The 26,759-nt window shown below is 40.1% G+C and overlaps 1 protein-coding gene across 1 annotated transcript in view; it reads right to left on the bottom strand.

The window, feature by feature from the left end:
- LOC132490477 (vomeronasal type-2 receptor 1-like) overlaps positions 1-18,347 on the bottom strand; it is a 409,356-nt gene extending 391,009 nt beyond the window's left edge. The window contains 6 exon segments of the mRNA XM_060098825.1: positions 9,786-9,805; positions 9,808-10,657; positions 13,228-13,429; positions 13,431-13,505; positions 18,108-18,154; positions 18,156-18,347. Of these exon segments, the coding sequence (XP_059954808.1) occupies positions 9,786-9,805; positions 9,808-10,657; positions 13,228-13,429; positions 13,431-13,505; positions 18,108-18,154; positions 18,156-18,347 (1,386 nt within the window).
- Between the last annotated feature and the right edge of the window lie 8,412 nt (positions 18,348-26,759).

Below are 26,759 nucleotides of genomic sequence, written 5' to 3'. Positions count from 1 at the left end.
ATCTTCCCGGACCAGGGCTCGAACCCGGCATGTGGATTCTTAACTACTGCGCCACCAGGACCCTGGTGGCACAGTAGTTAAGGTATGTACTAAAAGCTGTACACATTTAATGTAAACAACTTGAGTTTGTAGATAAGAATACACTCGTGAAACTATCACCACAATCAAAACCATAAAAGTTATCTATGACCTGCAAAAGTGTCTTCCTGCCCTCTTTGAAAAAAAAATGATGTTTTTTACTTTTCACAACACCTGAAGCTCAGAGTGGTCAAGTGAGGTTTCAAAAATTAAATATGTACCAAGTTTGTGTTAGATATAGGCATCCAGTGCAGACTTCTCTGGTTTTAAATCATGAACTCTTAACTCATACATTTATTGCATACACCTAAGAGTGAATTACTATAATTGGTCCTGTGTGTGTCTTTTCAAGTTAATAGGTAGGGACTTCCCTGGTGACGCAGTGGTTAAGAACCTGCCTGCCAATGCAGGGGACATGGGTTTGATCCCTGATCTGGGAAGACCCCACATGCTGCAGAGCAGCAAAACCCATGCGCCACAACTACTGAAGCCCTTGTGCCTAGAGCCTGTGCTCTGCAACAAGAGAAGCCACTGCAATGAGAAGCCCGCGCACTGCAACCAAGAGTAGCCCCTGCTGGCCTCAACTAGAGAAAAGCCAGCATGCAGCACCGAAGACCAGACACAGCCAAAAATAAATGAATAGATAAATAAATAAACAAACAAATAAATAAATTTAAAAATTATAAAAAAAGATTAAAAAAATGTTAATAGGTAACGCCTTCCTCTTTTTTTCCCCCAAAATATTTTTCACAGGTTAAACTCCTGTGAGCGGAGTATGTTTCCATTTCATTACATCCTTGTAAACATTTCTTATTGATAGACTCTTAACTGTTTTCCAACCTGGTGTAGTAAAATGCTATATCATTGTGTTTTCATTTTGCATTTCTGATTGCCAGTCAAGGTGGATCATTTTTTTCACATGCTTATTAGCCAATATTATATTTAATTCTTTGAAATATTCCCATCTTCTTGGGTTTTTTTTTACTTAAAAAAATTAGGTTTCAACTTTTCCTCCAACTTTTTGCAGTGCTGGTTCGTTCTTCAAAGACCAACTCTGAGGGCACTTTCTTGAAAAGGGCATTTCTGACCATTTTGTTTGGAATGGTTTCTTCACTTACTCTCTATCTCATCCCTCTCTCTATGGCCTTCATAGTATTACCACATTCTGTAAATAAACAAAATATTGTTTAAAGACATTGGGGTTCAGTCATACTACTACCAGTCACTTATCAAATGTATGTGTAGCAAATGTCTCTATCACAGTCTTTGAAGACTTTCGCACTTGATTCACTGTAATTCTCACTCATTGCACATCTGCTGTAGTTTGTGGTGAGTTTAATATTGTCAGGGATCCCTCCTCCCCCCACATCTTGGCTTCTCAGTTCTCTTCCTCTTCAGTAATTTTGTCCTCCCTCCTACCTCATTGACTCATACTCTTTACCTTGTCATTATGAAACTTATATGGTAGTCATCAGTTACATCCATTAGACTATAACTTAATTAGTAAATAGTAAACTGTAAACTGCCTTCGCTGGTCAAGCTCACTTTAACTGTTTTTACAAAAACTTGCATATCCCCCAAGCATGATGTAGCCTAAAGAGTAAGCTACAAGGCCTCTTCACGACCCCTATAGATAAGTACCTCTGATGTAAGAGTCTTAAGATGTTTGCCCGAGTTGTTTTTTTGGAACTTGGAGTCAGTTGTCCAGTTTGAACTTCAGCTGGTTAAGACTGGTTGGGACAACCGCCTCTCCCCTCGGGCATGCGAGAGTGTCTGATCGGTGGCCATTTGATGTCAGAGGGCCAAAACCTCCACCCTAAGAATATGCTAATGTCGCCGTTTTCTGAACGTGCATCCTCTGAAGAAGCACGTAGCTTAGTTGCACCTGCCGAGAATAACGATACATCTTTTTTTTTAAATGTATTTATTTATTTAATTTATTTATTTTTGGCTGCGTTGGGTCTTCGTTGCTGCATACGGGCTTTCTCTATTTGCAGTGAGCGGGGGCTTCTCTTCGTTGCAGTGTGCAGGCCTCTCATTGTGGTGGCTTCTCTTGTTGTGGAACACGGACACTAGGAGCGTGGGCTTCAGCAGTTGTGGCACACGGGCTCAGTAGTTGTGGCACGCAGGCTCTAGAGTGCAGGCTCAGTACTTGTGGCTCAAGGGCTTAGTTGCTCCGAGGCATGTGAGATCTTCCCAGACCAGGGCTCGAACCCATGTCCCCTGCATTGGTAGGCGGATTCTTTTTTTTTATTTTGGTAGGCGGATTCTTAACCACTGTGCCACCAGGGAAGTCCCGACCCGATCTTTTTCTCATTTCCAGTCACCTTTCCCCACACTCCCTGCACCTCAGGCCACCCTAATTCTTTATCCAGTAAATATCCCTAGCCCCTGGCCTTTGGGGAGATGGATTTGAGATTTGTTCTCCTTTCTCCTTGCTTGACTGCCTTGTGAATAAACCCTTTCTCTGCTGCAAACCTCTCTATCTCAGAGTTGGGCTTTCTGTGTGTGAGGCAAATGAACGTGGCTCAGTAACAATTACTCCAAATTGTGACCCCCTCTGTAATCACAATTTAAAAGATTTATTCTCAGAGTAGTGGCTACCTCCTAACTTTCTAGCTTAGCCCTTTACATATCCAAACTCCATCAATGCTTATGCCCTTCTGGAAAAATTCATCTTTTCAGTGAAACTTAAACTATCAGTTCTTCACTTCCCTCCATAACTGGAACTTAAATTCCACGAATAGTCATTTTAATCATTGCTATATGTATATCTTTTTTAAAAATTATTTTTTATTGAGGTAACATTTGTTTATAACCTTATATAAGTTTCATATGGACAACATTATATTTCTACTTCTGTACACACTACAGCATGCTCACCAACAAAGATTTAGTTTGTATAGTCACCACAGAGTTGATCCTCTTTATCCATTTCACCCTTTCCCCTCTGGTAGCCACTACTCTGTTCTCTGTATCTACATGTTTGTTTTTGTTTGGTGTGGTTTGTTCATTTACTTTGTATGTTTTTTTAAAATTCCATATCTATGTGAAATCACATGGTATTTGGCTTTCTCTAGCTGACTTCTTTCACTTAGCATAATACTCTCAGTGTCCATCCATGTTGTGGCAAATGGCCAGATTTTATTTTTTTTCTATGGCCGTATCTATATTGTATATATTGTGTTTCACCTCTTCTTTATTCATTTATTGGTTGATGGGCACTGCGGTTGTTGCTATACCTTGACTATTGTAAATAATGCTGCAATGAACATGGGGGTGCATAAGTGTTTTCAAGTTAGTGTTTTCATATACTTTGGATAAATACTCAGAAGTGGGATAGCTGGATCATATGGTAGTTCTATTCCTGCATTTCTAAGGAATCTTCAGACCGTTCTCCATAGTGGCTGTGCCAGTTTACATTCCCACCGACACCGCAGGAGGGCTCACTTTTCTCCACGTACTCGCCAACACTTTTAATTTCTTGCCTTTTGATAAAAGCCATCCTAACAGGTATGAAGTGATATGTCATTGTCGGTTTTTATTTTAGTTTTTTAAAAATTGAGGTATAATGGAGTTACAGTGTTACGTTTCAGGTGTACAAGATAATGATGAACAATTCCTAAAGATTATACTCCATTTATAGTTATTATAAAATATTGGCTATAGACCCTTGCCTGGCGGTCCAGTGGTTAAGACTCCATGCTTCCACTGCAGGGGCCCCGGGTTCAGTCCCTGTTCAGGGAACTAAGATCCCCGTGTGCTGCGGGGTACGGCCAAAAGATAAATATTGGCTGTATTCCCTGTGTTGTACAATATATCCTTGTAGCTTAATTACTTTAAACATAGTAGTTTATACCTCTTCATCTCTTACCCCATCTTGCCTCTCCCCACTTGTAACCACGAGTTTGTTCTCTATGTCTGTGAATCTGTTTCTTTTTTGTTATATTCACTAGTTGGTTTTATTTTCTGGATTCCATGTTTAAGTGATAACATAACAGTATTTGTCTTTCTCTGTCTGACTTATTTCACTATGCATAATACCCTACAAGTCTATCCATGTTGTTGTAAATGACAAAATTTCACTCTTTTTTTTTATGGCTGAGTATATACATACACACAGACACACACATGCATATATGTATCACATCACATCTTCTTTAGCTGTTCATCTGTTGATGGACACTTAGGTTGTTTCCATATTTTGGCTGTCATAAATAATGCTGCCATGAACATTCAGCTGCATGTATCTTTTCAAAGTAGTGTTTTAGTTTTCTTTGGATGTATACCCAGGGGTGGAATTGCTGTATCATATGGTAATTCTATTTAGTTTTTTGAGGAACCTCCACACTGTTTTCCACAGTGGCTGCACCAATTCACATTCCCACCAACAGTGTACGGGGGTCCCCTTTATTTCACAACCTAGCCAACATTTGTTATTTGTGGTCGTTTTGATGTTAGGTGTTCTTACAGGTGTGAGGTGGTATCTCATGGTGGTTTGATTTGTATTTCTCTGACGGTTAGTGATGTTGAGCATCTTTTCATGTGCCTGTTGCCCGACTGTTATGTCTTCTTTGGAAAAATGTCTGTTCACCTCTTCTGCCCATTTTTGTTAATTGATTTTTATTGGAGTGTAGTTGATTTACAATGTTGTGTTAGTTTCCGGTGTACAGCAAAGTGAATCAGTTATACATATATCCACTGTTTTTTAGATTCTGTTCCCATATACGTTATTACAGAGTATTGAGGAGAGTTGTATAAACTTTTTTTTCTACATCTTTATTGGAGTATAATCGCTTTACAATGGTGTGTTAGATTCTGCCTTATAACACAGTGAATCAGTTATACATATACATATGTTCCCATATCTCTTCCCTCTTGCGTCTCCCTCCCTCCCATCCTCCCTATCCCACCCTTCTAGGTGGTCACAAAGCACTGAGCTGATCTCCCTGTGCTATGCGGCTGCTTCCCAGTAGCTATCTGTTTTACATTTGGTAGTGTATATATGTCCATGCCTCTCTCTCGCTTTGTCAGAGCTTACCCTTGCCCCTCTCCATATCCTCAAGTCCGTTCTCTAGTAGGTCTGTGTCTTTATTCCTGTCTTACCCCTAGGTTCTTCATGACATTTTTTTCCCTTAAATTCCATAACTATGTGTTAGCATACGGTATTTGTCTTTCTCTTTCTGACTGACTTCACTCTGTATGACAGACTCTAGGTCCATCCACCTCATTACAAATAGCTCAATTTCGTTTCTTTTTATGGCTGAGTAATATTCCATTGTATATATGTGCCACATCTTCTTTATCCATTCTTCCAAAGATGGACACTTAGGTTGTTTCCAGCTCCGGGCTATTGTGAATAGAGCTGCAATGAACATTTTGGTACATGACTCTTTTTGAATTACGGTTTTCTCAGGGTATATGCCCAGTAGTGGGATTGCTGGGTCATATGGTAGTTCTATTTGTAGTTTTTTAAGGAACCTCCATACTGTTCCCCATAGTGGCTGTACCAATTCACATTCCCACCAGCAGTGCAAGAGTGTTCCCTTTTCTCCACACCCTCTCCAGCATTTATTGTTTCTAGACTTTTAGATGATGGCCATTCTGACTGGTGTGAGATGATATCTCATTGTAGTTTTGACTTGCATTTCTCTAATGATTAATGATGTTGAGCATTCTTTCATATGTTTGTTGGGAGTCTGTATATCTTCTTTGGAGAAATGTCTATTTAGGTCTTCTGCCCGTTTTTGGATCGGGTTGTTTGTTTGTTTGCTACTGAGCTGCTTATAAATTTTGGAGATTAATCCTTTGTCAGTTGCTTCATTTGGAAATATTTTGTCCCATTCCGAGGGTTGTCTTTGGTCTTGTTTATGGTTTCCTTTGCTGTGCAACAGCTTTGAAGTTTCATTAGGTCCCATTTGTTTATCTTTGTTTTTATTTCCATTTCTCTAGGAGGTGGGTCCAAAAGGATCTTGTTGTGATTTATGTCATAGAGTGTTCTGCCTATGTTTTCCTCTAAGAGTTTGATAGTTGCTGGCGTTACATTTAGGTCTTTAATCCATTTTGAGCTTATTTTTGTGTATGGTGTTAGGGAGTGATCTAATCTCATACTTTTACATGTACCTGTCCAGTTTTCCCAGCACCACTTATTGAAGAGGCTGTCCTTTCTCCACTGTACATTCCTGCCTCCTTTATCAAAGATAAGGTGACCATATGTGCGTGGGTTCATCTCTGGGCTTTCTATCCTGTTCCTTCTGCCCATTTTTCAATCAGGTGGTTTGCTTTTTCCTATTGAGTTGTATGAGCTGTTTATATATTTTGGATATTAACCTCTTATTGGTCATCTCATTCCCAAATATTTCCCCCCATTCAGTAGGTTGTCTTTTCATTTTGTTGATGGTTTCCTTTGCTGTGTGAAAGCTTTTTGGTTTAATTAGGTCCCATTTGTTTATTTTGGCTTTTGTTTCCTTTGCCTTAGGAGACAGATTAAAAAATTATACAGTAAAGATAGAAAATCAACCATGTACAAAGCTAGTAGGAAGGTTAAAAGCCAAAAGTAGTAATATCATCTGTATCTACAGTAAGCAGTTTGGGGATACACAAAATAATTAGATGTAAAATATGATGTCAAAAACAGTAATCATAAGGGGAGGAGAGTACAATTGTAGGGTTGTTAAATGCATTTGAGATTTGAGATCAGCAACTTAAAACAACCACATATAACAATATATCACTGTATATAAACTTCATGATAGACACAAACAGAAAAATCTATAACAGATGCACACAGAAAAAAGAGGCAAGGATTTGAACATGACATTAAAGATAGTCATCAAATCACAAGACAAAAGAATGAAAGAAGAAGAAAGGAAGAAAAAAGCACTACAAAACAACGTCAAAACAATTAATAAAATGGCATTAAGAACATACACATCAATAATTATACAAAGTAAATGGACTAAATGCTCCAATCAAAAGACATAGGGCGATAGATAAATGAGGACCTACTGTATGGCACAGGGAACTCTATTCAATATTTTGTATATAATAACTTATAATGGAAAAGAATCTGAAAAAGAATATATACATATATAGATCGCTTTGCTGTACACCTGAAACTAATACAACATTGTAAATCAACTATACTTCAATAAAAAGTTGTTTGTTTTGAAAAAAAAAGAGTGGCTGAATGGATACAAAAACAAGACCCATATATATGCTGCCTACAAGAGACTCACTTCAGATCTAAAGACACACATAGACTGAAAGTGAGGGGATGGAAAAAGATACTCCATGCAAATGGAAATAAAAAGAAAGCTGGGGAGCAATACTTACATGAGACATAGACTTTAAGAGAAATAGACTTTTGTGGTTTTGATTTGCATTTCTCTAATAATTTGTGATGTTGAACATCTTTTCATGTGTCTATTGGCCATCTATGTCTTCTTTGGAAAATGTCCTATACCCATTTTGGGGTTGTTTTATTTTTGTTGTTGTTGTTGTGAGTTCTTTCTATATTTTGGATGTTAACCCCTTACTGGATATATGATTTGCAAGTATCTTCTTCCATTAGGTAGGTTCCCTTTTCATTTTGTTGCTGGTTTCCTTTACTGTGCAGAAACTTCTTAGTTTGATGTAATCCTATTTGTTTACTTTTGCTTGTGTTTCCCTTGCCTGCGGAGACAAATAAGTGGAAAAGTGTTCTGTGCTCATGGATTGGAAGAAATAACATCGTTCAAATGTCTCTATTACCTAAAGCAATCTTCAGATTCAATGCAATCTCTATCAAAGTCCCAAGGATATTTTTCACAAAAATAGAATAAAAAAGTCTTAGATTTACATGAAACCATAAGAGACCCTGAACAGCCAAAGCAATCCTGATAAAAAGAACAGAGTTGGAGGTATCACACTCTCTGATTTAAAACTATATTATAAAGCTACAATAATCAAAACAGCATTATATTTGCACAAAAGCAGATACATAGGTCAATGGAACATAACTGGGAACCTGGGAGTAAATCCATACATATATGGATAATGAATTCATGGCAAGGAAGCAAAGAGCATACAATGGAAAAGGACAGTCTCTTCAATAAATGGTGACGGGGGAACTTCCCTGGTGGTGCAGTGGTTAAAAATCCGTCTGCCAATGCAGGGGGACACGGGTTCGATTCCTGGTCTGGGAATATCCCACATGCCACGGAGCAGCTAAGCCCATTCACCATAACTACTGAGCCTGTGCTCTGGAGCCCGCGAGCCACAACTACTGAAGCCCGCGTGCCACAACTACTGAAGCCCACGGGCCAAGAGCCCATGCTCCGCAACAAAAGAAGCCACCACAATGAGAAGCCCGCGCACTGCATCGAAGAGCAGCCCCAGCTCTTTGCATCTAGAGGAAGCCCGCACACAGCAACAAAGACCCAACGCAGCCAAAAATAAATGAATAAAAATAAATAAATAGGGCTTCCCTGGTGGCGCAGTGGTTGAGAGTCCGCCTGCCGATGCGGGGGACACGGGTTCGTGCCCCGGTCGGGGAGGATCCCACATGCCGCGGAGCGGCTTGGCCCGTGAGCCATGGCTGCTGGGCCTGCGCGTCCGGAGCCTGTGGTCCGCAGCGGGCGAGGCCACAGCAGTGGGAGGCCCGCGTACCACAAAAAAAAAAAAAAAAAAGGAAAGAATGAAGAACTGCCACAGATTGGTGGAGGCTAAAGAATATAAAACTAAGTGCATTGTGGGATCAATTAGAAAATAAAAATAAAAGTGAAGATGCAGTTGTTCCAGCCACTGTGGACCCTGTTGGGACAAGCAATTTGGTGTTGCTGGAAAATAAAATGGTGAGGGTCATGGAAAGAGCAATGGAGTCAGAGATGCTGACGGCCTCGATCGTAGAAGGCTGACAGTGTCAGACCAGGGATGCTCATGCTTTATCCTATATAGGAGAGGGGAGGTACTGAAGGATGTAAGCAGAGGAACCCTCTGATTAGGTGTGCATCTTGTTGAGACCATTAGGGCTTCTGTGTCCCAACATGAATTGCTGGGATGTCAGACCTGAGACAGGAGATGCGAGAGCCAATCTCCAAGGTGGTCCTAATAATCTTCACCTCCTTGCCTTCACGCCCTAGCATGGCCCCTCTGACACTGCACAAAGACTACATCTTCCAGTTTCCCTTGCAGCTACATGTGACCATATAACTAGATCCCGGCTAATGGGATGTAAGGAGAATTGTACGTAATTTCCAGGAAATGTCCTTAAATGGAGCCATATACGCATCTTTGTCCTTTCCCCTTCCTGCTGGTTAGAGTGTGAACATGATGGTTGAAGCCCAATTAGCCATATGGAATTATGAGGTGAACCCACAGATTCAGAGTGATGAAATGACAAGGTAGAAGGAACCTCAATCCCTAAGCCACTCTTTCAGTCCCAGAATGCTAACCTCCAAACTTCATTTATGTGAAGGAAAAAAAACTGTCTTGTTTAAAGCACTGTTTGGGGGGGGTGGTTCTATCATTCACAACAAACCTAATAATAACTCTGTTAACAAATGGAAACTCTAAAATGCCCATTTAGGTAACATAAGCAAGCCATTCTTTTAGGGGGCATGTGATAAAATCATGTCCATGAAGTACAAAAGCAGATCAATGGTTTTAATTGTATGAATGCTTTTTATGTCAAACTATATCATGAAGTAAAACACACCACAACTTACCTGCCAAGGCTGAAAATCAGTATATATGCACAGGTGTTTCCTGAAATATGTGGCCAGTGTCCTTCCTCACATCTACTTAGACGATCCAGGGCATATGCCATAGAATACACAACTTGGTTGACACTGTGTGTAATTCTTAGCGGAGACACATCCAGATAGGTATTTTTAAGATCTTCCAACTTCTCCTTTCCAGTATAGAATTTATCAGACATGGCATGTAATCTGTCCTCTTTACCAGTCATATTCTCTCTATGGTCAGTGTTGTATGGAACACTACTATTGGGCCAAGTACAGTTAAAAGCAGTTTGCCCAAATTCAATGGTCAGGACATCATTTGGATCCTTGCCAGGATGTACATCATAAAGAAGTTCTTTTAATCCCAGTATATCAGCTCTTGGTATTGAAAATCCAATACTTCCACCAAAATACGAGAAATATTCAGGCTTTGTGATGAGAGCGAAGGCGATCCAGGCTTCACTCGCTATCCATGTTCTGTCAGTTATGTTATGGTAAACCATTTCCAGCATGAAAGGACTTAGGTCAATATCAGATGCATAGAGCACAATGACTCTGGCAGTGGAGGTCCTTATAGCATCAATAGTTTTTGGCATTTTCTCATTAGAACGGACTTTGGGAATGGTTTCAGAGAATGCAACACAGAGGTTGACACTCTCCATTTTTTCCTTACAAATCTTTACTCCGTATTTTCCATAATCATCATCAGCTGCTATGGTGCCTATCCAGACCCAACCAAAATGCTGGATGAGTTGTACCATGGCCTCCGACTGGATCTTATCACTGGCTACTGTGTGAAGATAAGATGGAAACTGGTATTTGTCACTAAGAAGTGAGGAGGTAGAGGCGTAACCCACCTACAACTGAAAATATTCATGCAGTTATTAGAAAGCAATAGCCAAACCTCAAATTACACAACCTCTGAGTATCTGTATTGGAGAAGGAGGGAACTTAACAGTTCTCCCTTTATTCTCACACCCTTCCAGAGACAAAAGGACTTCTACTCCTCTCCCTGCTCTGTGGGTGGTGGAGACTGTTAGAGGGAGCACTTTGGGCCTCCCTATCCACCCTTTTCCCACCCCACCCCACCCCACCCCAAGGTAGCTGGAGGAGCTAATTATTAAGGTGATGACATTCAATGCACCACTTTTCATACTCGGGGTCAAATACTCAGAAAGGGAGGTGACCAGTCCTTTCATCTATGTTTTCTTGAGACTAGGTGTGTGATTCAAGCCATCCAGGCTCTTTCTCTGATCTAACTCCTCATCCATACAGGTGATGGAGTAAGCAGACTCATAATCTATTTGTCAGGCCCAGTTCCTCTTTCTTTCTTTTTTCTTTTCTTTCTCTCTCTCTCTCTCCTCTCTCTCTCCTCTCTCTCTCTCTCTCTCTCCCTCTCTCTCCCTCTCTGTCACCACTGCTTTCTCTCTTTTTCTCCTCTTCTCTTTCCTTGTTTCTCTCTGCCAGGACTTCTGGGTATTAAAGTCCTAAGACTTAGACTGAGAAAGACGGTAGGAAACTCCACTACCACCTCAGGTTTAAGTCTTAGTCTCCAACAGAGTTACTAGAGGCCCTCATTTTATAGGCACTTGCTAGATAAACGAAGAGGTATTTTTCTTATCTTGCCAGTGGTTCTTGTGCGTATTTTCTATCAGCAAGAACTTAAGAATGAAAGTAGAATGGACAGTAACATGAATTTCTGACAATCTTACATACATTTCTGCTGTACCTTACTCTCAGTCTCAGCGACTCTGCCGTTAAGAAGATATGTCACATTCTCTCCTATCCCATCCCATTGCCATCCCATGTTATTACTGCATCACCTCCAATAAGACCTCCTATATTATAATTACATAGCTCCATGATTGCCAATTCTTTCATAAGGGACAGATTATTCCTATTTTTCTCTTTATCCTTTGTCTTCTCCTTACTCCACTGGCTAAAGTTTACATTCTTCTTTGGAACCTCACAAGCACCAACATCATGGAAGCCATATGTAGGAAAGAATCTCATTTAGGAAGCAGAGACACCTGATTTCTGATTCCAGCTACATAATCAGTGTAAGATTGGATACTAAAACCTGCTGAAATCAGTTTCCCCATGAGTGAAATCAGGGTTATGACATCTACATTTCAACGTTGCTCAGCATATTAAATGAGACAACACACGTGCAAGTGTCTGTTGTATGTAAGATTTCTTTTACCCTCTTTGCAGATTTACTACAAGACTTAAATGAGAAGATCTATCTAGAGGTTTCTAGCAGGTGCCTGGACCACAGTCGGTATTTGGTGGGAAGCAGAGCTCACAGCAGCAGCCGTTTGTCTAAGCTGCATGAAGCCCACATTGAAGATGTCGGCTGTATCACCTGACCCCTCCTCTTGGTTCTGTTCCTCAGTATTACCCTGTTCCCCCTACATTTGTATTTACAGCTTTATAAGACACACTTTGTAAATGCCACTTTTTAACAATTATTTTAACTTCTCCCATTACTTCAGTAACACAAATAAGCTTAATCACCCTTCACATTAATAAGTCCTGACTTGATATTTTTGTGAACCACCCCTGGAAATAAATATAGAGCTTTACTTATATTTTCTTTTCTTTTCTTATTTTTAACATATTTATTGGAGTATAATTGCTTTACAATGGTGTGTTAGTTTCTGCTGTATAACGAAGTGAATCAGCTATATGTATACATATATCCTCATATCTCTTCCCTCTTGCATCTCCCTCCCTCCCATCTTCCCTATCCCACCCCTCTAGGTGGTCACAAAGCACTCAGCTGATCTCCCTGTGCTATGTGGCTGCTTCCCACTAGCTATCTATTTTACATTTGGTAGTGCATATATGTCCATGCCACTCTCTTACTTCGTCCCAGCTTACCCTTCCCCCTCCCCGTGTCCTCATCCATTCTTCCTAATATCATCTATTCTTAGGTTGAAATGTGTCACTGTCCCTGAATTTAAAATAATCCGTAAATGAGCATCCCAGCTCGTTTCAGTATGTTAGCGTATGAACAAAAAGGGTCATGATTAGTAAGTATTAATACAGGCCAGAAACAAAGTGAGTTCCTTATACCATCTATCAATCAACCAACAAGTATTTCTCAATCACCTACTCTGTGCTTCACCCAGTGTTTTCGAGTGTATTGCCTACTGAGATGTCAACATACAAATCACTAGGTCACAATCTCAAGCTCAAAACTAAGGCAGGATCCTAAGGGATGTAGAAGAGTCTGAAATCACCAGTCACACTTACTGAGGCCAGACTGAACAGAGTAATTAGGGGCATCAGCAACACCACCATCCTGTTTGTCTGTGTAACTTATCCCAGCCTCACCTGAGCACCTAACTTACTCTTTGCAGCAATTTTCACATACCTTGTGTTTCTTTATAAGTTAGTACCCAGGACAAATATTCTGAAATACCTGAGGTAAGTAATACAACCCTAGAGTTCTTGAAGCAGCAACTGATAAGGATGATCCACCTGCTCCAACAATTCCTGCCAGCATTGCCCTGGTGCTGTTTCTAAAACTGGGCTTGTTTTCTTCCTGCCCTGTGAGGAATACCAATGCCACTTCCACGGATTTGGAGATGGTGAAACAGGTATCAAAGTGATGTTGGGCAAAAAATATCCTTCCTTTCATTAATCTCCCTGATGGTGTGGATCATGGTTTTCATCCAGCGGAATCCCCGGAAGTTGAACCTGAAAAGGAAATAGTTTTTGTAAGGCCTTAGTCAGTGGGTGGATCTGTGGAGGGGAAAGCAGCTTTTAGCTGGGATTGGTGCTGAGAGCATTTTGCCAAAACTTCAGGGGGCACCTGCCTTGTGTGAGCATGTTAATATTTCATTAAAAGATATTGCAATTTAAAGGGTTCAAGTATGAATCATATTCATTATTGATTGGTTTGGGCTGGGAAGCATCTTTTTGGACAGCTGATTATCTCTTTTCACAAAAATATTCTTATATTCGCAATTCTCTCCACCATGCAGAACACGCAATAATTCCTCAATACATTTTTCCCCATTCATTGGAAGTCCCCAGTACCCTATGAGTCAGTCTCCTTTCCCTCTTCCTTACCTTCCTATAGGTTTCTCCTGGTTTCTTCTAGATGTTAATTATAATAATAAAAGTTTTGTAAATACATGAAAATACTTATGATAGGACTACATAAAAGCAGTACATAATATTTATATATACGATATATATTATGACTCCAATAGATAATTTTTCCTGCCATTTGATTGTTAGTGTTGAGATTTTTAAATTAAGAAACATCTCTTTCCTATCACTCTTACATTTAACCATGAATGAGATGCCTCCTCCTTTCCATTCCCTAGCCACAAAAAGGAAAATTACTTCCCTTTAGTCCATCAGCACATTTTTTTTCAATTTCTTCTCCATTAAAAATAAATATTCTATTTCCAACTCTCTTTCTTTCTTCCCAGTTTTAACCAAACTTTAACCTATTTGAAAGCAAGAACCTCAAGGATGTTTTCTCTTAATGTCCTCTGTAGCTCTAGTATCTAACTACCTATCTTTACTCAATAAATATTTTTGAATCAAATATCTAATAGCAAATAGCCCTGTTGGCAGATTAGATTTTTACTCCATGTCTCTTTAACTGGGTTTTTTAGTTTAGTTTAGCTTTGCCTTTTATTCAACACGTAGTTACTGAGTTGCACTGGTGTGAGACACTATAAATGCAACAGTGAAAAAGATAGGCACTGCAGTGTCTAGGCAAAGAAACAGAAAAATAGCCATGCACAAAATGATAAAGACAGCGATAGGGGTAGACATAGGGACCAGCAGTTAAAGGGGTGGGGAAGCTTGCCCTGGGGGACTTAACAGCCAAGCTAAGTCTTGAAGGGTAATGTAAAAACAGGGGATGAATGCTGTAAGCAGAGGGCACGGTATGTGTGAAGGCATGACAACAAGAGAACCTAACATTCTAGGAATGGGAAGATCAGGACACTTGGACAACAGGGTAGGAATAGGTATGGCATGGGAAGAGGAGACTGGAGAATCAGGAGTCTGAACATGAAGGGCTTTATCGTCCTAAGACAACTGGCCTCTAAATTTACACGGATGGCCATACAAATTGGCATACATATTTTTGAAATAAATATAGCAATATCTTTTTTAAGGTGAGAGAGTAATACATTTCAAGAGCTAGAAAATGTTCACCTGTTTTGAATCAATAATGACACCCCAGAGAATTTATCTGAAGGTACTGTTCTTCCCAAAAGAAAAAAACTAGGTATGTTCCAAACTGTTCATTTTAGAATTATTTATAATATTGAAAAATTGGAAAGAATTTACATGCTCATTATGGCACACTGACTTGATAGGAACATTTTCCATAATTAAAAAACTATGATTAGAGAAATTACACTGCAGCATGCATATAATATTAGGTAAAACAGTCTGTATGCAAAGTTGTTTCTATACTATAATTAAAACTACGCATAAATTATGTGAACATTTGGATAACTATCAACAGGTAAAAATTTTAAATGAGTACAGGATAATTACTGAAAGGGTGGGATTTGGGATGATTTTTCTTTCATTTGTTGATTTCCATTGTGATACTCACAGTATCGTTATACAATGTATACCTTTTGTTCTGCAGAAAATTTCTCTAAATCCTAACTTTGTTTAGATCAACCAAAACAAGAATTAAAATACTCCCTTCTTCCCTCCATTTCACTGTCTTCTCTGCTCTGAACATTTTCAAAATAAAAGTCTTCCTCGTCTGTTCACTTTGGCTGATAGCCAACCACAACTATTATCCTGTTAAAATTGTGGGTTTCAGAATGAGACTTCTCCAAACTCCAACTTGCATATCTAGATCAGTTATAGGTAAACGTTAATGATGCCAAAATGAAATTGTTATCTGATTACGCCCAGCTCCTGAGTACCACCTATCCAGGCCTCCCATGAGGGTTCTCCCATTGGGAGGGAGGCTAGGGGAACATTGGAATTGGGTACAGATAGATAGAAACTGTTGATGGTTATTGGTGAAAAGTCATTATATAGCTCTAATTTTGAAGAACATATATCAAAAAGTGTAAATATGGGATGTTATTAATATCCAATAGATATGTTTAGGATGGATTTAAGTGCTGGGAAAGTTTTAGGCTTGTATGGCGTGAAGATGAGAAATTTGGGTTTCAGTCAACAAGCTGGGAGACAAGCAGAACCCCCGCAATGATGCCTTACATTTCTGATCCACATTCAGGACAAGGAACTGGCTTTTTAGATGCCCTGGATCATGTGAAACAAGTTTCATACAAAATATGAAGAATCAGAATGTCATCAGACTTCTCAGCAGCAACACTGGCAGTCAGAAGATGCCGAAGTAATCTTTTCAAGGATCCTTAGGCTTTGAGTTAAAGTCAAGATGGAGTAAGCACACACCACCCGCTCTCTCCCACTGATTACAATTAAGATCCCTGGACTGAACATATAAAGCAACTATCAGACTACTCTGAAAATTAAATAAGAACAGTGGACTAGAGATGGAAATCAAAATATCCCTGGGGACTTCCCTGGTGGTGCAGTGGTTAAGAATCTGCCTGCTAATGCAGGGTACATGGGTTCGAGCCCTGGTCCAGGAAGATCCCACGTGCTGTGGAGCAACTAAGCCCGTGCGCCACAACTACTGAGCCCACGTGCCACAACTACTGAAGCCCAGGTGCCTAGAACCCGCGCTCTGCAACGAAGAGTAGCCCCCACTCGCTACAACTAGAGAAATCCTATGCACAGCAACGAAGACCCAACACAGCCCAAAATAAATAAATAATTTATTTAAAAAAAAAACTAAATTATCCCTGATACAGTGAATTATTTTTTAAATGGGACATACTTACTTCTCACCACTGTGTCAATCACAGTGGATATACCAAACTATTTTTTAATGAGGGAGTGGATTTTTACTAAAAATATGTATATTGGCCTTTCTATTTTACCTTGCTGGGAAGATAACCTTCAGAAGCTCCAATGAAGGGTGAAGAACAAGTTAAGTGATTCCACTGATGAAATATGAGTGTACTATACTGTGACAAACTCTGGTTTTCATTTTATGTTATTAAAGATTAAATCAGTGAAAACTTCTCTGATAAATAATGAACTGACTCTAAATAATGTAGCCATGAGCAGAAGCGCTTCTTTCCCACTTCCCTTTGCTTCACTGTAAGAATGGAAAAGAATTAGAAGGTCCAGGGAAGAGTTAAGTACAGACTGACTGCAATCCTTTCTTTTTGCCAACATACAGCTTATCCACCCCTTTAGTGGTATTTCAAATATGTAGCATGATATATGACCAAAGGGAAGGAGTTATGATCAGTAAAGATTTAGTTGTATAAGAAGCTGCCAAAATTTTTACAGCATGCATTTGTAATTATAATTACCATGCAGCATCATGGAAGTGATTAAGATATGATGTAAAATGCCCAATATAAAACTGTGTCCATGCTATTGCCACATTATGAAAAAAATTACAGTTGCATTTATATAAAGGGCTGAGAAAGAATATATGGAAATGAAAGGAAAGAGCTGCTTTGTTATGGTAGTAGAACAGTGTGGACAGTAATTTTCCTTTAATTTCTGGCATTCTTTTCATATCAAAAGTGTGTGTGTGTTTCACACCCAGAAATATAACCCATGTTTGCTTTTCTTACAATGGATTCCTTGCAAATTCAGATTATCAGTCATGGATCCCATTTCTTGACATGACAATTTTGGGATGAGGGGAGTAGGGCAGAAGCCTTCCAACTGGAGGAATCTTGCTATGAACACTAGCTCATAAATAAATCAGCATTCCAGCATTGTGTATTTTCACCTGGGGAGACTTTAGTCTAATAACAATTCAAAGTAAAGCTGCAACACTGCACAACTCTACATCATGCTTCTCAAACCTTATTGTGTACATGAGTCATCAGGAGGTCTTGTCAAAATGCAGATTCTGATTCAGCAGATGTGGGCTGCAGCCTGAGATTCTACATTTCTAACAAGCTCTTAGATGATGCTGATGCTGGTGGTCCACAGACCACCCTCTGAGGAGCAATGTTGTATATCATATAAAACCTGTCTTTTTTCCTTCTTGTTTCTAAGCAGTCCTAGAATGTCTACCTCAGAGAAATTGAGGCACAGAAATAGCAAGTACCTATCCTGAGTCAAATAAAGTGTCAAAGTCAGGGCTGGCATCATGGCTCCAGTTCCAGACTCTGATTCCCACACCCACCACTCATCTACCCCCACCTCCTACAACTGATGTAAAAAGAAAAAAAAAAAAGAATGGCTTACCCTTCACATTTTGCTGATACTGGCTCCAAAACAGACTCGTTTGCTGGGGGTGGTCCTGGAATGAATAGGAAACAGTCCTCCAATAACAAGTGAAGGGTTTCTGGCACCTACATACCCATTCAAATCAAACTTGCCCAGCAGCTGACAGGTCTGTTCTTCTTCTTCTTTGCCTTCAATGCCCAATTCAGCCCATAAAAAGGCAAGCAGTCCTAGAACCAAGCATTTCTTTCTGCTAGCCATTTTAATAAGGAGAGTTTGGGAGAAATGACCAGTGTTAAAAGTTTTAACGAGGTACCTTGAGAGAGCGTTCCAGTGAGTATGTGCATGCCCCATCACAGGGGACTCAGCTTGCCACTACTTGCTACCTAATTGTCATGCCTCAATCACAGAGCCTCACACTCACCTGCAACTTATGCATCTGCACTAGGAGCTGAGTAATCCTTTTGAAAAGAGCCTCATAAAAATCTCTTTTATGCTTAGCAATATTATATAATGACAGAATAGGGAATTCTGAGTTTATAGAGTCTTTCACGTTGTAGAAATTGTCCCTTTCTTGTTTATCAGCCGCATTCATTCTCACTTCAGCCAGCCTTGTGGGAGCTGCACTTGCCCCAAAAGTGAAGGGCACTCTGATTCATCACGAAGTATAAAAACAGGAGACATCAGGTCAAGCTCTTTCTTTAGGGGTATAGAAAAAGTTGAATGGAAAACCATGGGGGATTTGGACTAGAAGACATCATTTTGAATCTGTGTTCTGCCACTTGTATTAGTGTGATGGTGGGAAAGTCACTTAATTTCTATGCCTCAAGTTCCTCATTAGTGACTAGGATGATAATAAGCTGCCCTAGAAAAATTCTGTAAAGCCCGTAGAGTTCAAGGAATATTTTTCATATACATCATTTTCTTTCGTCTCCTCTTCAAGGTGAAGTGTTGCCCTCAGCTCACGTTGCTGACCTCGTCACTGGTTCAGGCACAAATCCCTGAGAATTTCTGGGCTCCTTCCTCAGAATCCCCTCTTGTGCCTTCTTTCTTGGCCCCTCTCAGAGACGTCTTCCAATCTCTCTCTCCAGGTCAATTCATCATAGATTCCCAGTCACCTTTGGCCCTTCTCAAACATCCCCCATGGGAGTATAAATTCATAGAGTATTTTCAGAATGCAGTCCAGCAATATGTATCAGGAACATGAAAAATGTGTATACCCTTTGATCATGTGATTTTACTTCAAAGTATTTATCCCAAGGAAGCAATAGAGATCCACATAAACATAATGCATAAGAATATTGAGTACAGTTGTATTTATAATAGTGAAAAAATTGGACGAACTAAATGTACACAGTAGGGAGTTTCTAAAATCAATTACAATCTATTCACATGACAGAAAACAAAGGGGCCATTTGAATCATGTTTTAGAAAAATATTTATTCACAACATAAAATTTCAATATGCTTGGGACTTCCCTGGTGGTCCAGTGGTTAAGAATTTGCCTTCCAATGCAGGGGACACGGGTTCGATCCCTGGTCAGGGAACTAAGATGCCACATTCCGCGGGACAACTAAGCCTGCACACTCTACAGCCCACGTGCCACAACTAGAGAGAAGCCTGTGCACCGCAAGGAAAGATCCCACATGCCACAACTAAGACCCGATGCAGCCAAATAAATAAATATATTTTTTTAATTTTTCAATATGCTTAACACAAAGATAACAGCTAACAAACCAGTGTATACAATTGTACTCTAAATTTCTAAACTTTACCAATATATTACAGCTCTCTTTCCTACACATATTTCCATTAAAAGCACTAGAAGAGGGTCTCCCTGGTGGCGCAGTGGTTGAGAGTCCGCCTGCCGATGCAGGGGATACGGGTTCGTGCCCCGGTCTGGGAGGATCCCATATGCCGCGGAGTGGCTGGGCCCGTGAGCCATGGCCGCTGGGCCTGCGCATCCGGAGCCTGCGCATCCGGAGCCTGTGCTCCGCAACGGGGGAGGCCACAACAGTGAGAGGCCCGCATACCACAAAAAAAAAAAAAAAAAAAAAAAAGCACTAGAAGAAACCACTGCAAACTGAAATAAAAAGAAAAGAGGAGAATAAAAATCCCTTTTCCTACTGTTTTAATGAACCAATGGTTTTCATGTTTCCATGTTCATTGCCAGCCCAGACTGACACCCCTGCAGTACTTTTAGTTAGTTTTTGGTGGCAGATTATGGGTGATTTTAATTTTCTTCGTTATACTTTTCCATATTTTCCCACATGTTCTACAATATTCCTGTACTTCTTTTATAAACAGCAAAGATGCTACTGTAAGAAAAATCCCCCCGTTTTACAACTCCTCCACACATGCACATTCCACTGCAATCCCCTCTACACACGAACACACACAGTTACTCCCCTAATACCATCATCATTATCAGTCACCTGGGTCCCACCAACCCTTCCACACAAAAGTCATTTCCTTTACTTCTCCACTGAAGAATTTCCAGTACATATTTGTTGGTTAAGTATAATCTCTACCTGACTCTGGGGAATCCCAAAAGAGAGCCTCCCATTACCACTTCACTGGTGGAATTGCAGGCCCACACCACAGCCCCCCATATCTGACTAGACCTTCACAAGCGAGCTAGTGGATGGCATGCCCTTGGCCCCTGATTGACATCTGTCTGTCAAATATCTGACTAGTCTTAGTTTTCTAAAATGTGCGTGGTCCACAGATTCCACCCTCAGTCTTTAAAAATGATACTGAAATTACTTAAAGGAAAAGATGGATTACCAGGAAAATCTCTTCCTTGATAGGCTCCAGAGTCTGGCTTCATCCAAACAAAATGGCACTGTGGGTGACAGACCATTCCTCACCAATAGCCTGAGAACCCCTCTCTTGAGCTGAAAAGATTTAGTCCAGGGCTTTCTCAGAACTATCTGGATCTATTCCTCACTCATGTTTGCTCTTCCTTTTTACCAGAAGGCAGCTGTTTCTAAGCAATTACCCTTCTTGTTGCCAAGGGCTACCCTTGCACAAAGATATGTTTATTACCAAAGTTGTTTTGTCTTAATCCTCTGGGCAAAAGCTGCACTAGGTGTCATAAAAATCATTAAAATTGATTAATTTATACAAATAACAAAATTAGCATTTTTATAGCATTTTATATTGTACAAATTGTTTCCACATGCATTATTCTTCCTCTAGGTCAGGAAATGGATTCAGTGTTGATGAGGCTTCTGATGATCCAATAATTCCCAGGATGACAGTATATTTTGCTGGGGCCACATGACTACATCCTCCAAATGTAGTAGAATTCATCAAAGATGAGGCAGAGAATAGGAAAAACAACATCCGTGCTCTAAGGCAGAGCATTTTTATTAAATGCACTGTGATGGATGTTCAACACCTCACCTTGCCCTCATGACACCCTATGGGACTGGTTTTCTTTTGTTCACTTTACAAATGAGTTCACATGGCTAGTACGTGCAAACATGCAGATACCAAAGCCTATGTCCTTTCTAAGGCCTTGTAGTAGAGAGACAGGACACAGACCGAGTCCGGGAGGGTGGACCCTAGGTCCAGCTTCTTCGCGGCCCAGCCCTCTCCATCTCTCTGGACTAACCGGCCTTTCCCAGGGTCTATGGTGATAAAGGAATCAGCGATGTTCTGGTTTGGGGGTGAGCCTTTCGAGGCTCTGTTCAGTCATAGCCTATTAATATGCTGTTAGAGGAAGCAGTAGCAAGTTGTTTTGTTAACTATCAAGGTGAGATTGTTTACTCAATAATACTTTGAACCTAATTTTTATTTCCATGGGGCTCTGATTTCAAGAACCCCCAATGAAAGCAAAAGACATCAGAATGTTGCTACAAATGGCCACGGGTATTCAGTCCCATGTGTCACACCCAGACTCTTAGGTCTGAGTCTGTGCGCTGTATGTTTTCACCACCCTCTCGCAGACTTGTTTGATCCTTGCTGTTCTCCCAGGGCCCTGGCGAAGGTCAGGTTCCCTTCCAAGAACAATAACACATTCTGCCCAGGCTTGTCTCTGCCTTCAAGCAAAGGAAAACACCTGAGCCCCTAAAGGTTATGAGAACCATCTTAATAACGAAGCCTATAAAAGTATTTAAAGGCTGTTTACATGGTTTCCAGGAAAAGCTCAAACTCCGTATCAACTGCAGGGGAACACTGCTGCAAGTTTCAGCAAAGCCCCAGCACGACAGCAGCCATAGTGAATTCACGGTGGATTTCAGTCTCGTAGTCAGGCTCAGCTTGTTAGATATCACTTGGCTTTTATATTCCTCTCTGTCATTCCCTTACATTTATAATCATTTAGAATCCTGGGTAATACTCATGCCACAGTATCAGATGAATGGATACACTAATCTACTCCATTTTCTTACTCCCCATGCGGAGCTGTCCTTCTAAGCAGTCAAGGAATGAACCAACACTTAGTTACCTGTGTTTAAATTGCTGTCTTTATGATACATATACTAGTTTTTTAAATGTATGTTTCCAACAGTTAAAAATTATTACCTGTATTAAATTTTGTGATATTATGACATGATGGCTTACCTGAAAGAAGACTAAAAATAAATCAGTTTTCATAAGTGTATTGTTATATGAGGTGCAAGTTATTGATGAGAGGCCTGGAGATGTATAAGAAGCAGGCTTTCGCTTTTTATATTTAACACAACAGTACTAACCACTTGTTGCAGAAGTGTCTCCTGTGTGTCTCAATAGAGAAAGCCTTCAATTATAGCCAAGGAGAGAGACACTCAGACACTACAGGCATACAAAGTTTTAAACGGCTGCCTTGCTGATTTAAGAAAGCCACAGGTGGGCCTCCCTGGTGGCGCAAGTGGTTGAGAGTCCGCCTGCCGATGCAGGGGATACGGGTTCGTGCCCCGGTCTGGGAGGATCCCATATGCCGCGGAGCGGCTGGGCCCGTGAGCCATGGCCGCTGAGCCTGCGCGTCCGGAGCCTGCGCGTCCGGAGCCTGTGCTCCGCAACGGGGGAGGCCACAGCAGTGAGAGGCCCGCATACCGCAAAAAAAAAAAAAAAAAAAAAAAAAGAAAGCCACAGGTTACTATCTCTTCTGCTCCTTCTATTTTCAGGGAAATAACTCTGACAGCCTGATTAATGCCCTGTCTCTGAATCAGCTGACTCAATAAGCAGCAAACTATTAACATTCAGAAACAATGCATGCTTTCTCCCAGGATGCATCACCTGTTACATAGCTATAGTGAGCTGTGGCTGCAACAAAAATGGTGAAGATGGTAAGCAACTGACTAGAGCTGGGAAACCATTATCACCACAGTCTTCTAGAGAACAAACATCTACTTTTAATAAAATCTGAAACTGAAAAATCCTGACCAGCTTTAACTCTCATTTGAAAAATTTAGCATGCCTTCCTGCCCTCCACTTTGGCCCCTTTCTAATCCATCCCCACACTGAAGGAAACTGACCATGTCAACCTTCCAGCCACTAAAAAAAATTTTTACAGCTTTATTGAGATATAATTTATATACCATAAAATTCATCTATGTAGAATGCACAATTCAATAGTTTTTACCATAGTTACAGACTTGAGCAGCCATCACTACAATCTAATTTTGGAACATTTCCATTATCCTAGAAGGAATCCTCAATTCCGGGACTTCCCTGTGGTGCAATGGTTAAGAATCCGCCTGCCAATGCAGGGGACACGGGTTCGAGCCCTGGTCCGGGAAGATCCCACATGCCACAGAGCAACTAAGCCCGTGCTCCACAACTACTGAGCCTGTGCTCTAGAGCCCATGAGCCACAACTACTGCGCCCACGTGCCACAACTACTGAAGCTGGTGCACCTAGAGCCCGTGCTCTGGAACAAGAGAAGCCACCACAATGAGAAGCCTGCACACCACAAGGAAGAGTAGCCCCCACTCACCACAACTAGAGAAAGCCTGTGTGCAGCAACGAAGACCCAACATAGCCAAATAAATAATAAAATAAATATATATTTTTTAAAAAAAAGGAAACCTCAATTCCCAGTCTTCCATCACACCAAGCTCTAGGCAACCACTTAAATCTACTTCCTGTCTCTATAGATTTGCCTATTCTGGACATTCCATTTAAATGGAATCTTACAATATGTGGTCTTTTGTGCCTGGCTTCTTTGACAAAGCATAATGTCGGGAGGTTTATTCATGTTGTACTTTGTATCAGATTTCATTTTTAAAATATCATTATTAAGATATAATTTACACATCATAAAATTCACCCATTTATAATGTACAATTCAATGGGCTTTAGTATCCTTACAGAGTTGTGCAACCATCAGCAAAATCTAATTTTAGAACATTTTCATCACCGCAAAAAGAAACTCATACACATCAGCAGTCACTCCCCAGTCTCCCCCACCATCACCCCTATCCCCAGACAACCACTAATCTATTTTTCGGCTGCTAAGGATGTCTCTATTCTGGGCATTTACATAAATAGAATCATATGTGATCATTTTACTAACTTCTTTCAGTTAGCATAATGTTTTCAAGGTTCATCCATGTTTTAGCATGTTATCAGTGCTTTATTCCTTTTGTTTACTTTTTATTGCCAAATAAAATTCTGTCGTATGGATATACCACATTTTATTTGTCCATTCAACAGCTGATGGAAATTTGGGTTGTTGCCATTCTTTGGCTGTTATGAGCACTACTGCCATGAACATTCTTGTACAAGTCTTTGTGTGGACGTATATTTTTAATTCTTTTGGGTAGATATCTAGAAGTGGAATTGCTGACATGGTAACTATATATTTAACATTTTGAGAAAGTGCCAAGCTCTCTTCTAAAGTGGTTGTATCATTTTACATTCCCTCTAGTAATGTATGATGGCTCGGATATCTCCACATCCTTGCCACTACTTGTTATTACCAGTCCTTTTTAATTATAGCCGTTCTAGTGGAAATAAAGTGGTATTTCACTATGGTTTTGATTTACATGTCCCTAATAGCTAATGACTCAAAGAAAGCTATGTGTTCTTCTAGATACTTTCAAATGTTAACTCTTACATGTATGTTTATGATCCATTTTCAGTTGATTTTTGTGTATGGTATAAGGTAAGCTCTAAGTTCGTTATTTTTTTTAATTGTAAATAACTATTTCTGCACCATTTGTTGGAAAGACTATTATTTCCCCATTGAATTATCATGACCCCATGTCAAAAATCAACTGACTATATAAATGTGAGGGTTTTTATTCCATTGGTCTATGTGTCTATCCTTATGTCAATGTTGTACTATCTTCATTATTCTAGTATCTTCATTATTGTAGTAAGAAATCAGGAAATGTAAATCCCCCGAATTTGCTTTTCTTTTTCAAGATTGTTTTAACAATTCTGGGGTCCTTTCCATTTCCATATGAATTTTAGGGTCAGCTCATCAATTTCTGGGGGGAAAAAGTGGAAATTTGATAAGGATTGTGTTAAGTCTGCAGATCAACTTGGGGAATGTTGCCATATTAATGATATTATTATCCGGGGACTCAACTCATCTTCAAGGGCCCTGCATCTGGCTTAAGATAAAAATCCATAAACAACAGGCTTTACGAGGTCCACCTTGATCCAGCCCCTAGTTAACCAGATTCCTCGTTTGCAGCAATCCCCTCCCACTGCCAACTCAAAATACACCACTAGCCACATAAGCCTGCTTTCAGTTCCCTAAAAACACAATGTTCCTTTATCTCCAGGTCTTTCTTCACTCACACACACACCTCCTTCCCTGTGTTTTTAGGAGCTTTTCCCCGTATGTCCCATCACCTAATTCATGACTATTCCTTCAGATCTCAGCTCATTTTTCACTTCCTCTGAGACTTGTATCCTGAGATACACAGGCCCCACAGACTACCTCACTTATCTTTCCTTGTACTTACATGGTGGACTTTAGGTTACTTGATAGAAAACAGGTTGATCAAGACTTCAAACTGGTTGAAATATCGTGGTTGGCATGGATACCAATGGACACTGGTCCCTATTTCAGGCAGTATTGGGAATTTTGGCAATCTTACAACTGTTTGTATGTCTCAACATTTTTATCACTTTTCATAAAATTTTCAGGATTTCTTTTTCCTAGTGTTTTTCCCAGACTATTCTACCAGCTTATACTATTTATATATTTTGTTATTGGCTGGATGATTGCCCCTCAAGATGTGCATGTCTTAATTCCTAGGACCTGCAAATAGGTTACATTATAGAGCAAAAGGGACTCTGCAGATGTGATTAAGTTAAGGATCTTGAGATGAGGAGATTATCCTGCATATCCAGGCAGGCCCAATAATGTAATCACAAGTGTCCTCATAAGGGGAAAATAGGGGGAGATATATGCTGAAGAGAAGGCAAAGTGACAGAAGCAGAGATTAGAATGCTGGCAGTCTCTGGAAGCTGACAAATGTAAGGAAATAGATTCTTCACTCAGAACCTCCAAAAAGACCAGCCCTGCTGACATCTTGACTTTAGCCCAGTGAGGCTGGTTTCAGATTTTTGATCTCCAGAACTGTAAGAGAATAAATTTGTGCTGTTTTAAGCCACTAAATGTGTGGTAATCTGTTACAGCAACAATAGGTAATAGTAATGAGTTGGAAATAACCTAATATGCAACAAAAGAACGTTGGAAACAACCTGGATATCCAATAAGAAGGGTTA

Source organism: Mesoplodon densirostris, chromosome 5 (genome assembly GCF_025265405.1).
Source record: "Mesoplodon densirostris isolate mMesDen1 chromosome 5, mMesDen1 primary haplotype, whole genome shotgun sequence".
Classification (NCBI taxonomy): domain Eukaryota; kingdom Metazoa; phylum Chordata; class Mammalia; order Artiodactyla; family Ziphiidae; genus Mesoplodon; species Mesoplodon densirostris.
This window is presented reverse-complemented; position numbering and strand designations above follow the sequence as displayed.